The sequence below is a fragment of the Podarcis raffonei genome, chromosome 15 (genome assembly GCF_027172205.1).
Source record: "Podarcis raffonei isolate rPodRaf1 chromosome 15, rPodRaf1.pri, whole genome shotgun sequence".
Classification (NCBI taxonomy): Eukaryota; Metazoa; Chordata; class Lepidosauria; order Squamata; family Lacertidae; genus Podarcis; species Podarcis raffonei.
This window is the reverse complement of record NC_070616.1, coordinates 28,968,975-28,981,920: the sequence shown is the minus strand read 5'-3', so window position 1 is coordinate 28,981,920 and position 12,946 is coordinate 28,968,975. Positions and strand designations below refer to the sequence as shown.

General features: G+C 52.8%; 1 protein-coding gene across 3 annotated transcripts in view; it reads left to right on the top strand.

Annotated features, from left to right (window-relative positions):
• The window catches only part of PCSK7 (proprotein convertase subtilisin/kexin type 7), a 31,158-nt gene extending 18,233 nt beyond the window's left edge, over nucleotides 1–12,925 (top strand). For 2 of the 3 annotated variants that reach the window (XM_053366288.1, XM_053366286.1), the window contains exons 9-16: nucleotides 2,026–2,193; nucleotides 3,406–3,513; nucleotides 4,457–4,559; nucleotides 7,232–7,388; nucleotides 8,475–8,569; nucleotides 9,529–9,622; nucleotides 10,562–10,679; nucleotides 11,615–12,925. In XM_053366288.1, the coding sequence (XP_053222263.1) occupies nucleotides 2,026–2,193; nucleotides 3,406–3,513; nucleotides 4,457–4,559; nucleotides 7,232–7,388; nucleotides 8,475–8,569; nucleotides 9,529–9,622; nucleotides 10,562–10,679; nucleotides 11,615–11,971 (1,200 nt within the window). In that variant the 3' untranslated portion in view covers nucleotides 11,972–12,925. The remainder of the gene's footprint in view (nucleotides 1–2,025; nucleotides 2,194–3,405; nucleotides 3,514–4,456; nucleotides 4,560–7,231; nucleotides 7,389–8,474; nucleotides 8,570–9,528; nucleotides 9,623–10,561; nucleotides 10,680–11,614) is intronic. The other variant, XM_053366289.1, reaches the window with a different exon arrangement.
• The last annotated feature ends 21 nt before the right edge of the window (nucleotides 12,926–12,946 follow it).

Below are 12,946 nucleotides of genomic sequence, written 5' to 3'. Positions count from 1 at the left end.
CTTGGTTTTGGCTTTTAGTTATCAGTAGCTTTTTAGAAGTGTGTGGGGTGTTTTTAATGCATTTTGTTTTCTGCCTTGGTTTTAATATATCTATGTGGGGCTTTTTGTTTGTGTGTAAGTTTTTTTGGGTTGCCTTTGGCAAGATTAAAATAAAATTCAGTAATAATAATCATCATCATCATCATCATCATCATCATCATCATCAGTTGTACCTTGGTTTTCAAGCAGCTTAGTTCTCAAACGTTTTGACTTCTGAACACTGCAAACCCAGAAGTGACTGTTCCGGTTTGTGAACTATTTTTGGAAGCTGAACGACCAATGGGGCTTCCGATTGGTTGCAGGAGCTTCCTGCAGCCAATCAGAAGCCGTGCTGTGGTTTCTGAACGTTTTGGAAGTCGAACGGACTTTTGGAAAGGATTCCGTTCGCCGTCTGAGATATGACTGTAATAATAATAATGCCCCCAATCCAAATTCCCCTCCCCTTGCAGCTTGCTACTAATCCTTTAAAAACAGTGCCACAAGTGTAGGACATTTTGTTCTCCCAAGTGTCTGGTCTAGTTTTGCACTATGCATTCCTTCACTGCCCCCCCTTAAGGTGCATCATTCCGTTTTCCTTTGTATTTCCTTTTATGTCTGCTTAAATGGCCTCCTCCCTTCTGTGGCAGTGTCTTTGCAAGCAAGGATATCTCCCTCCCCTGCTTCTATGACTTCCCAAGGAGCTCAAGGCTCTCCTGGGCTGGTTGGAGTGGAAGCAGCCGGGTGGCTCCCTTGTCCCCAAACCCAAATGGATGATGCTGGAAGTGGTGGGAAAATGGACCCAGGCCCCTTTGAGCCACAGCAGCAGGTGGGGTGGGGAAAGGAGGAAGGAACAAAGGCAGAAATCCAGTAGCTGCCAATCCCTTGTGCTAGTTTACTGCCTTTGCCTCCATCTCCCCCTCTTTCAAGAAGGGGGATTCTCCACCTGGTTTATTGCACAGAGCTGCCACATAGCGTTCAAGTCTCTGCAGTGGGAAACCCCAATATGTCTCCCCACCCCACCCACCCAGAGCTGCATGTGCAAATCAGGCACTAGGTATTACAAAGGGGTGGACTGAACCACTAAGGTGGAAGGAAGGCACATGAAATGCTATCCTTGCAGCTTCAGAGCCAGACCAGGGGCTCCAAGTCACCCAAAACAGACATGCACAAGGTGCATTTGTTCCACGGGCTGCCAGAAACAAGGATTTATTCTGTCTGTATTCTGCACCCATCCCACCTTGCAGAAACCCAACCTTGGAGAGGAAGGAGATAAGTTTGTAGTGCAATGATGGTGGGGGGAGCCAGGGTCAGACCAGTTGCCCAGGGCTTCATTATTTGCAGCCCCCCCCCCATGCTTAGAGTATTATTACTCTTACTATGTAATTCCATTTTGAGAAGCAATGCCAAGATTATATTCACACCAACTGAACCTTTGACATGGTTAATCCCCCAGAACTCTTCTTAGGCAGCTGTGTGAGAGTGAGAGAGACAGACAGACAGACAGAGAGACAGACAGACAGACACGCTTTGCTAGTCCATCCCAAGGAAAAGGGGTCCAGAGCTGTTTTGAGCTGGTTTCCTTCCAGAGTGACCTTCCCTCCCACCTGCTTGGAGCCCCATCCTCCCTAAGCTCAGTTTCAGAGCAGCCTGCCTGGTGCCAGGAAGAGAAAATAAATAAAGGCTTTACGGAGCACATAAGGCAGTCCTGGTGACTGGGCTTACTCATGTTTACAGTGGCGGAAGGATGATCTTTCAAGGGTTGAAGCGAAAGGTGCAAGATGGGTGTTGCGTGACGTATCCAGGCAGGTGTTTGCTGGATCCTACCAGGGAAATTGGGTTGAGTTGCAGCCACCTTCCCTGAACTGGTGCCCTCCAGTTGTTTGGGGCTGGACCTCCCAGAAGCCCCAGCCAATGCCTGACGCCTCTAGATTAGCCAGCCCTCCCTCTGGCCCCAGAAACATTCCATTCGAACCAGTGACCTCCAGCTTCCTGCTCTTCTCTTTCCAGGCAACTACAGACTGGGATTTGCAGAGGGGCACCGGGTGCACGGAGGGGCACACCGGCACCTCTGCTGCAGCCCCCCTGGCTGCTGGCATGATCGCGCTGATGCTGCAGGTGCGCCCCTGTCTCACCTGGCGGGACATCCAGCACATCATCGTCTTCACAGCCACCAAGGTGAGACCAGGGTGCCTTTGCAGCACCCCCCCAAATCTCTCTTCCTCTGTGGGCAACCTTCACAGTGCCAGCCGTGCCCAGATGGGGAGGGGGGCAGCGGGCAGGAGATTGGTTCCGGGCGAAAAAAGCCCAAGCCCAGCTTCAGGATGGAAATGCAAGGAAGGAAGTAGACTGAGCTGAAAGAGATGATGCGGTCCATGGCAAAATCCTGACACCTCCTTCCCACAGGGCTTTGCTAAACTGTGGAACTCCCTCCCACGGGAGGAACCAATGGCTACCAACCTAAAAAGATGGTTCGAGATATTCACGGAGAAGAGAGAGCTATCGGTTGCTACTAGCCACGATGGCTGTGCTTTGTTTCCACAGTCGTGGGCAGCAATGTCACATTCTGGAAACCACAGCAGGGAGAGGGCTCTTGTGGTCGGATCCTGCTTGTGGTTTTCCCTCTGGTTGGCCAACATGAGAACAAGTTGCTGGACTAGATGAGCCTTCGGCCTGATCCTGCAAGCTATTCTTATGTTCTCTGCTCTCCATCGATCCTTTGATGATGAATTGAGCCACCAGGGTTAGGTCTTGGGGGTGGGATTCAGAACCCCAAAGGAGTATGGCGGTGTGGGCCTCTGCATGGTCCCAAAGAGGTACCTCCGCCTCTCACAATTTCATGCCTGAATCAGTGGGGTGGAGAGCAACCCTGAACCCACAACCCCCCGCCCGCCACAGTAATCTCTGCAAGCCGCCCTCCTCATCCCCTTTATTTTTCGGGGGTCTAGGTGGCTGGTCTTGAGAACTCTGCATGAATGTTTCAGTGAGTTTGGATATGATGCTTAACTGAATCAGTGCTGGTGCTGAGCCAACCACTCCCATCCCAGAGACCTGGAAAAGGAGGAGTGGGGTGTGGCTCTGCTCTCCCCTCCTCCCACAGCCCCCTGCCGATTCAAAGGCGTATCAATGAAGCAGGACGCTTGGGCAGGGGGACTGCCAGCCGGACTGTTTCAGATCCGGAACTGCATTCTTCCCTGCTCCTTTCAGCGCTGCTGATTCAGCGTTTCAGATCCAGCCTTGTTTCCTACTCTCTGCAGTGGCTCCCAGGCTACCTGGGTCACAGCAGCATCAAAGCCCCCTCCATCCTCTGAAGCCACGGTCTCTCCCGCCTTCCCTGTCCGAGGCCCAAGCTCTTGCCCCAGCTAATCAGCTCCCTGCCTCCCTTTGCAGTATGAAGACAACCGGGCCAGCTGGGATGTCAACCAGGCCGGCCTCAGCCACAGTCACCAGCACGGGTTTGGCTTGCTGAACGCTTGGAGGCTGGTCAACGCGGCCAAGGTAGTCGGCAGGAAGAGGACCAAGGACCAGGGCTGCTTATCAGAATGTGGGGGGAAGGCAGCTGTCTGCCCCATGATTCTCATTTGGGTCCTGTTCCCCCCACCGCACTCCCAGAGAAAGGATTGATGCATCTAAGGGGCTGCCCTCCACCTGGGCATTGTAGTCTTCAGCCAGAAGCATGGGGCAGGGGCCAGAGAGCATTGGGATGGACTTGCTGCCCCCCTACAAGACCCCCACACCCCACACTGTAGGCTGAAAGGGCTGGGGCGATATCTGCCAGCTGACAGGCTTGCAAAGTTGTTTTTCCGCAATTAAGGCCTGGAGATGAACTGGTGGTATAAGAGCCATCTTCAGATATCTGAAGGGCTTTCACATGCAAGCTGCAGTACGCTTGTTTTCTGGTGGGACCAGAACCAGTGAATTCAGACTGCAAGAAATACTCATTTCGAACAAACCTTAGAATCATAGAATTGTAGAGTTGGAAGGCACACACCGAGGGTCATCCAGTACAACCCCCTGCAATGCAGGGATCTCAACATGCGGTCCCCCATCCAATTTGAAACCAGACTGGACCCTGCTTAGCTTTGCAAACGTGCCAGCGGTTTTATTGCTTTCTCACAGTAAGAGCTGTTCAGTGGCAGAACGGACTCCCTCTGAAGTCGGTGGACTCTCCATTGGAGAGATTGGATGGTCACCCATCAGGGATGCTTTTGTTGAGATTGCAAGGGGGTTGGACTAGATATCCCTTGGTGTCCCTTCCAACTCTGCAATTCTATGATTCTGTGTGAAATGACTTTGGGCTAAGTGCCCCCTGCTCCCTCCTTTTCTGGACAGTGGGGCACAGTGTCATGTAGAGGGCGCTGCATGCAGGGGCCGGCAGGAGAAAGCTCTGTGTGGTGCTCAGCGCTCTCCTTCTCCTCTCTTTCTTCTCCTCTACTGGCAGATCTGGGAGTCGGTCCCTTACCTGGCCTCCTACGTCAGTCCCATCTTGAAGGAGAGCAAAACCATCCCCATGGCGCCACAGCAGCTGGAGGTCACCTGGAACGGTTTGTGGAGCTTGGAGGGGAGGGGAGGGGCATGAACTAATAAATCTCAGCTGGTTTAACTGCCCTGACGTCCCCCGTGAACCCAGGGAGGAGCAGGCCTGTGAAAGCCTGTTGCCCTCCAAAGGGATTCCCTGTCCCCTTGCAAAACTACAGATCCCGCAACTCCTTGGGAGTGGGAGAGCCATGCTAGATCTAAAAAAACAAGTTTCAACCTGTGGAACTCCCTGGGGCAGGAACCACTTGGAAGCACTTCTTCCTTTGAAATGAGGGAGCTTTGAGAGGAGAACCTCCCCTTGGTTTGGGACCCCTGTCAATTAACAGGATGGAGAGCGATGCTCCTTGCAATTTCCATCATTCCGACCAACGATGGTCAGTTCGAGTTTGGTGGGGAGAGTGCGGAAACGGGGAGCGTCTGTGCGAACTCTCACGCTGCGGCCAGGAGGGGGGAGGGAGCTGGAACTGCTGTGCTGCCCCCTCCTCTTTACCCCAACCAAGACCAGGCCGCCTCAGCAGGATGTGTGTGCATGGATGCTTGCCCAAGCTAGAGGCTCCCTCGGCCCATTTTAGGCAATGCGGCAGCTCCTGTCTTGGCCAGCTTCCGTCCACACAAACAAGACACACACACACACACACACACGTCGTGAGACCTCTCTTCCCCAGCTACTGATGCCTCCCAGAGGTGGTTTCATCCCATCCCTCTGTTTTCCTTGAGAAGCCACGAGGCCTCCTAATTCATGTCCTTCCTTCGTGCAACTGGGGAGATTTCTTGCAGGGCGTGCGGCTCACGTTGTCCACCGGTGAGAGACCTAGCAGTGCCTCTCCAGCACCACAGGCAGGCAGGACTTGAGCAGGGAGATTCTGCCCCCCCCCCACGACCATGGGGCTGCTGAAAGCTTTTAGATCAGGTTGCCGTGTCAGGGTGCAGAGGGCCAGCCCTGCCCGAGAAACATGAAGTGCCATAATAATAATAATAATAATAATTAATAATAATAATTTTATTTATACCCCACCCTCCCCGGCCAAAGCCGGGCTCAGGGCGGCTAACACCAGTAAGATTACAATAAACACATAATAGGGGAGGGGGAAAAAAAATTAAAAGTACAGTACAGGTTAAAATTACAATTTTAAATGCAGCCTTATTTTAATAATAGCCCTTACAGCAGTACCTCAGGTTACATACGCTTCAGGTTACAGACGCTTCAGGTTACAGACTGCGCTAACCCAGAAATATTACCTCAGGTTAAGAACTTTGCTTCAGGATGAAAACAGAAATCGTGCTCCGGCGGCAGCGGGAGGCCCCATTAGCTAAAGTGGTGCTTCAGGTTAAGAACGGACCTCTGGAATGAATTAAGTACATAACCAGAGGTACCACTGTAATAGCCCATAGATCAAAACCATAAGGGGAGGGAAACGTAAGGGTCAGACTGAGTCCAAACCTAAGGCCAGGCGGAACAGCTCTGTCTTGCAGGCCCTGCGGAAAGATGTCAGGTCCCACGGGGCCCTTGTCTCTTGTGACAGAGCGTTCCACCAAGTCGGGGCCAGTACTGAAAACTTATTAGGATGGGGAGGCGTGGGGGGGGCTGTCTTGGGTCCTCCCCCCCCCCACTACCCCATCAATACTAAAAGAAAACCCTTCCTCTAGTCAACATGCCCTGGGGAGGCCCTTGGGGAGCTCTAGGAAGATGCAACATGATCCTAAGGTTGGGGGGGGGGAAAGATCCCCCCTGTGGGCTTCAGCTTGTTCCCAGCCTTCCCCAGAGCCCTGGAGTCCTTGGAAGGGAGTCCAGGGCTGCTCCGCGCCTGTTTCCCGTAAAAGGAATTCTCTCCGGCGAAATGTGAAACAACAAACAGAAGGGTAGGAAATGCCAGAAAGCCGCTGAACCCCAGAGAGGAATGCAAGAGTCAGGCTCTGAGGGTGGAGGGAACTGCAGCCTTGAAAGGGAGATCGCGGGGTCTTGCTTGTGGGCTTCCCTTTGCAGCAGCGTTTCCCCAAACTTGGGCCTCCAGCTGGTTTTTTTTTGGACTACAGTTCCCATCACCCCTGAACGCTGGTCCTGCTAGCTAGGGATGATGGGAGTTGTAGTCCAACAAAACAGCTGGAGACCTAAGTTTGGGAAACACTGCTTTGGGGCAACAGGCTGGCTACTGTGAGAACAGGATGCTAAGCTAGGTGGGCCCCCTTGGGCCTGATCCAGCATCCAGGCTCCTCTTTGGTAGCTTCCTGTGAGGAAGGTACTTTTTTGATGGAGGAGCTTAGGAAGAGCCTGCCATGGCGGTGGCCAAAACTTGGAGGAGCTTTTAAGGCAGGAAGCTAGCAGGAGCAGATCCGAGCCTGGTCAGCTCCTCTGCTCCTTGCCTCCCACCTGCTGCTCCCAGGGTGGCACCCTGGTCCCGAGCCCCACGTGCGCTAGTAATGCCGCGAGTGGTTGGCATGCGCACAGATGCCACAAGTCGTGCTCACTGGAGGTCAAGCAAGATGTTTGCTGCAACCGATTAGGCCCAGCTGTGGTTTGTGGACCCTGGGCATCGTCCCACTTGCATCCATGCCAGGATGATGCCCGCCCACCCACCCCCTCTGCCCCTGCCCAGCCTCCCCAAGGCCTTGCAGGAGGAGGAGCGCTTAGGGTTCCAGGGCAAGCGGCCATTGTGCAGTTGCTTCTCTCCCCTCTCAGTCACAGAAGCTGACCTGGAGCTCTCAGGGATGAGGACCCTGGAGCACGTGGCTGTGACTGTCACCATCACCCACCCCCGGCGTGGCAACCTGGACATCCGCCTCCTCTGTCCCAGCGGCATGAAGTCTTGGATCGGGACGCCGCGCAGCATGGACTCGTGAGTAGGGCTGCCCCTGGAAGGAAGCGGGTGGGGGAATCGCCAAGTGCAACACCAGCCCATCAGATAAACCTCTTTCCATTTAATAATAATAAATAATAAAATTTTATCATCATCATCATCAATCTTTATTATGGTCCAGAGACCCAACAAATCATTACAAAGCAATACACAATTCATACAGCCTACCTCCAGGTTAAACAAGCATTTTGTTCAGAATATAGGGATCATTTGTTCTTGCAACCACCAATAAAAACTTTGCCACTGCTAATGTTCTAGTATTTGTCCAGTCTTCCAATAGGAACCTGACATCAGCTGGCAAGCCACGCACTACTAAAGGGCGCGGATGGTTTGACCAAGAGTGCCGCACAAAGAAGGAAGACTTGAGGAACGCTTATTTGGCCTATAGAAACGCTGGACTAAATTACTTACCTCCATCTTATTTCAAAATCAAAAAAGAGTATAAAGCCCTTTTGGCCTCAAAAAAAAAGGCAGTTCGAACAAAATTCCTGGTCCCTGCTATTGAATGCCTCACTAAACAATGAAACAATAAAATTTTATTTATATCCCACCCTCCCCAGCCGAAGCCGGGTTTCAGAGCGGCTAACAACAATAAAAGTTACACAGTATTCTAAAATCAATTCATTTTAAAATCAATTCAAAATCAGATTAATGGCAACCATTGGGCTAGAGTTCTGTGAGGATTGTCAAAGGAGGGGGTCAGACTGTGCTTTGGCCAAAGGCCTGGTAGAACAGCTCTGTCTTGCAGGCCCTGCGGAAAGATGTCAAGTCCCGTCTGCAAGGGCTGTGAGCTGCTCTGGTCGCCTCGACTCAGGCAGGATATTGTAGGATTCAGAAAAAGACAACCCACATATATTTATATAAATATAAAAAAAATATAAAGAAACGAATAAACTCAGTCCCCTCAGAGCGCAGTGAGGCCTGACTGCGTCTCTGTCCTCACCCTAGGCCAAGAAAGGGCTGGGTAACTCAAGGCTGGAAGGCCATCATCTGGGGGGGGGTGTGTTTCTAATTCCAAGCTCTGCGGACGCTGCACAGATTCCATGTCCTCCGTCTCTCCTGTAGGGATCCCAGTGGCTTTGCGGACTGGACCTTCTCCACCGTGCGCTGCTGGGGTGAGGAAGCGCAGGGCACCTACCGCCTCTTGATCCGGGATGTTGGTGAGTCCTGCGGCTTCACTCCCTCTTTCCCCAGAGGGAGGACTCTTGCCCCTCCTTTCCCCCCATGCGGCTCTTGCTGTGAAATCTCCTCAGAGCCTTGCATGGCTTCCTGCACATGTGCCACTCACCTGCTCCTTGCCAGCACTGTGACTGCCTAGAATCAAGACCCTTGCCTTTTCCAGAGGGATTCTGGAATCAGGGCAGCTGTCTACCAGCTCCATCTGGCACGCAGGCTGAGACCCTATCTGCCCGCAGACTGTCTCGCCAGAGTGGTGCATGCTCTAGTTATCTCCCGCTTGGACTACTGCAATACACTCTACCTGGGGCTACCTTTGAAGGTGACCTGGAAACTACAACTAATTCAGAGTGGGGCAGCTAGACTGGTGACTGGGAGCGGCCGCTGAGACCATATAACACCAGTCCTGAAAGACCTACATTGGCTCCCAGTACATTTCTGAGCACAATTCAAAGTGTTGATGCTGACCGTTAAAGCCCTAAATGGCCTTGGCCCCGTATACCTGAAGGAGCGCCTCCACCCCTATCGTTCTGCCCGGACGCTGAGGTCCAGCGCCAAGGGCCTCCTGGTGGTTCCCTCACTGCAAGAAGCCAAGTTACAGGGAACCAGACAGAGGGCCTTCTCGGTGGTGGCACCCGCCCTGTGGAATGCCCTCCCACCAGATGTCAAGGAAATAAACAACTATCTGACTTTTAGAAGACATCTGAAGGCAACCCTGTTTAGGGAAGTTTTTAATGTATGACATTTTAATGTATTGTTAATCTTTGTGGGAAGCCACCCAGAGTGGCTGGGGAGACCCAGCCAGATGGGCGGGGTACAAATAATAAATTATTATTGTTGTTGTTGTTCTGGGAGGTGGCGAGCTCCCCTCTCGCCCCTTGTCTATGTGTTCCCACAAGCCTCTCCCTCACTAGTCTCTCCTGCCAATGCCTCTCCTTTGCAGGGGATGAGACCCTGGGGGCTGGTGTGCTGAAGCACTGGCAGCTGACTCTGTACGGATCCTCGTGGGCCCTTGCCGAGATCAAGGAGCGACAGAGGTAAGGATGGTGAGATTTGGTGCAGAGGCACGAGCGTCAGAGAGGCTGGGAGGTGGCCAGGGCTGATAATTCGACTCCAAATTTCTATCTCAGCTAAGGCTGGGTGATAGCTGGTTTTCAACGTCACAATATAAATCACCAGCTAAACATCACAATATAACAATATTGTCACGATGTCTGAAGTAAGGATGGAGCTATGTAGAGGCATTGGCTGGCTTCACGGTTTCCCCCGCATTGTGATTTTTGCATAGTCACAAACATCATGATTCACAATGTATTGCCACTATCATGATATGGACTTCAAACCGGTTTTGGGTGATGCATCAATATATCGCCCATCCCTAGTCTCAGTCAGGAGCAAGAGGATGCCCAGTTAAAATGCTCTTGTAGCTCCCCTGTCCCCACTGGAAAGGATTCCCCCTGATCAATTTCATGTGTTCAGTGACTCCACTACAAAACAAACTCAAGGCGGCTTACAAAGCAGATAAATACTTCTGTTCTAGGCCTGGCCTGGTTACCCTAATTGGGAGGGGGAAGTAATTTTTCTTAGGTCAGACTAGCAATGACCCAAAGGGTGTTTTTTGGCTTTAACATAATTATTTTTCCCCCCTTGTGATATGTGGCTTGGCTTGCTAGCATGAGCCACCTTGGATGATTTTGTCTGGTGGCTTTTGCACTACCTCCACGCTCGGAGGCCAATTGCTGGGAATCACAAGTGTGGCCGGGAGCGCTGCCGTTTCACTCAGATTGTGCTTAAGGACTTCTGGTTGGGCACTGTCAGAACAGGATCCTGGAAAAAATGGCAGGGGGTGGGGGAAGGCTTTGGCCAGAGAGGGAAGACCACAGGAACATGCCTTAAAAATCTGGCTGAAGGGAAGAAAGAAAAAATTGCCCCCCTGTCTGTTTGGTGTAATTCAGAAAATGCTGTTTCTCCCGCAGGCTGGTTGAAGAGGCCATGAGTGGGCGATACCTGGACAGCGATTTTTCCTTGCCCTGCCCACCAGGCCTGCAGATCCCTGAGCAGGAGCCTTACACCATCACCACCAACACCCTCAAGGTAATGGACACCTGCCTGTCACAGGATCCTCAACAGGCAGTGGAGGGAGAAAGAATAATAGAATTGTTGAATTGGAAGCAGTCTCAGAAGGGTCATCCAGTCCAAACCTTCTGCAATGCAGGATTTTTTCACCCAATGTGGAGAATCAAACCCACAACCCTAGGATTGAGAGTCTCAAGCCCTACCTAGTGAGCTAATGAGGGGCAGGGGCTTGGGTGGTGACATGGCGATAGTCAGCGCAACAGGGCCACTGTGGGTTTGGTCACTGGAATAATGGGGTCCCTTTTTGATTGGTTTAGAGCAGACAAGCCCTGGAACATGTGTGTTCAGTGAGGTTTATCACAGCCTTGGGGGTCATCAGAGGCTGTGGGTAATCTTGGCTAATTGGTGGGGAGGGGAGGCTAGACTAGGGTGGTGGAAGTGGCAAATTTTGACTTCCAGGGCCTCATCATGTCAGCTCCCCCTAGCCATGGACCTCAGGGAGAGCCCAGCTTAGGGTCTGCCGATAGCCTCATAATAACTGCAGGCTGGCAAAGGGTAGTCTGCCAGAGGTTGGCGTGTTGGACTTCAGCTAGCAAGACCACATTCACCCACTGCCTCCCTGGCCAGCCATGAAGTTCACTGGGCCAGCCATAGACCAAGCCTCCAAGGCTACTGAATGCCCAAGCCAAGCCAGACATGACTTCCACTCCCTTCCTGGCAAAGCTTATTCTGCTGGCAGATTCTGTGCCACTTGGGTGAAAAACCACCCAAGCACCCCCCCCCCCCAATATTTTCCACTGCTCACAAGACCATAGGAACTTTGAACTCCTTTTTCAGCCAGGATGCCCTCCTCTCCCTGGTTTCCCTCATTCCAGGTCTGTTGTCTTTTGCAAAGGTTTCTTTACTCCGTGCCAGTTCTGACCTCCCCTCTCTCTCCCCTCCTCACCTCCCAGACCCTGATGCTGCTGGGCTGCTTTGCTGTCTTCTGGACCTTCTATTACATGCTGGAGGTGTTCCTGATGCGCCACAGCGTGACCTTTGACCTGGCCGCCTGCGGCAACGCCATGGCCTGCCCTTGGTCCTCGGAAGGCAGGACAGCCAAGAGCCTGGAGGATGGGCTAGAGATGGAGGAGACTGTCCCCCTGTATGGAGGGAAGGAGCTGGAGACGGAGCAGCAGCCATCCTGCCTGGGGGTGGAGGAGGAAGCAAGAGTGGCAGGCGGAGCTGCGGGCACCCCAAGACCATCGGCAGGGAGAGGCTTGCTGAACCTCCCGGAGCAAGAGCAGGCTACCTCACCCGGGGTTTACTGACTGCTGGCAGAGAGCCCTGGACACGCAAACTGAACCAGCGCTTGCCCTGGGTTTGGCACACAGGGAGGAAGTCCGACCAACGGAAGCATCTCTCTGCGGGTAGCCCTGCTTGCCCCTAACCCTGGCCCCTTCTTGCATTTGGGGGCCACCGCCTGTGCCATGGGATTGCCAGGGTGCCTGTGGCTGGCACAGAGGCTGAGCCTTGCCCGGGGGTGGGCAGCCTTATTCAGTGTCTGTGGTGAGGACGGAGGAATGCTCCTCCTATCCTGGGGCTGAGATCTGGGGGTGTGCCAGGGGGGTGGGGTGCAAAGGAAGCCTGCCCCTGCAGTGCCCCACAAACTTTGCTGAAAGGAGCCTGTGGGCTCTCACCAACTCGCTGCCTTATCTTGCTGCCAAGTGGTGCAGCAGACCCTGGGCTGGCCGGTGCCCCCCACCTGCCAGCCTTCTCACACTGTCCCAGTGCCCCCCCCCCCGCATCGCCTGCCTTGCTGCTGACGAATGGCAAAGAGGAGCAGCTTTCGGGGGGCTTCCTCCACCACTGGAACCCAAAAGGGTAACATTCAATGCACTTCCTTTCTGTATGTATATCCTGACACAGCCGGGATCAGGAGCAGAGCATGGGCAGCTTTCTGTGGAGTTGAGGGCTGGATGGAGGCACTGGCTTGGGACCACGTCAACGAACGAAACAGTCTTCGGTGGCAGCTGCATGAGCCGTTCTCCTGCTGGGGCGGCGGCTTCTGCTTCTGCTGTGGCCCCCATCCCATTGGAAAGAAATAACATGTACGTCTTCTGTAGGCAGAAGAAGTGAGGCCTTTGTGCCACTCCCAAAGTCATCCAGCTTTGCAGGGATGGGTGGGTAATTATTATTATTTTCTAAATCAGTTGGGCGTGTTTTTTTTAATTAACAGCAAAAAGCTTTTCTTTGCAGCTTTCCAATAAACCCATTAAAATATGCCTTCTCCTTTTCTGTTGTTT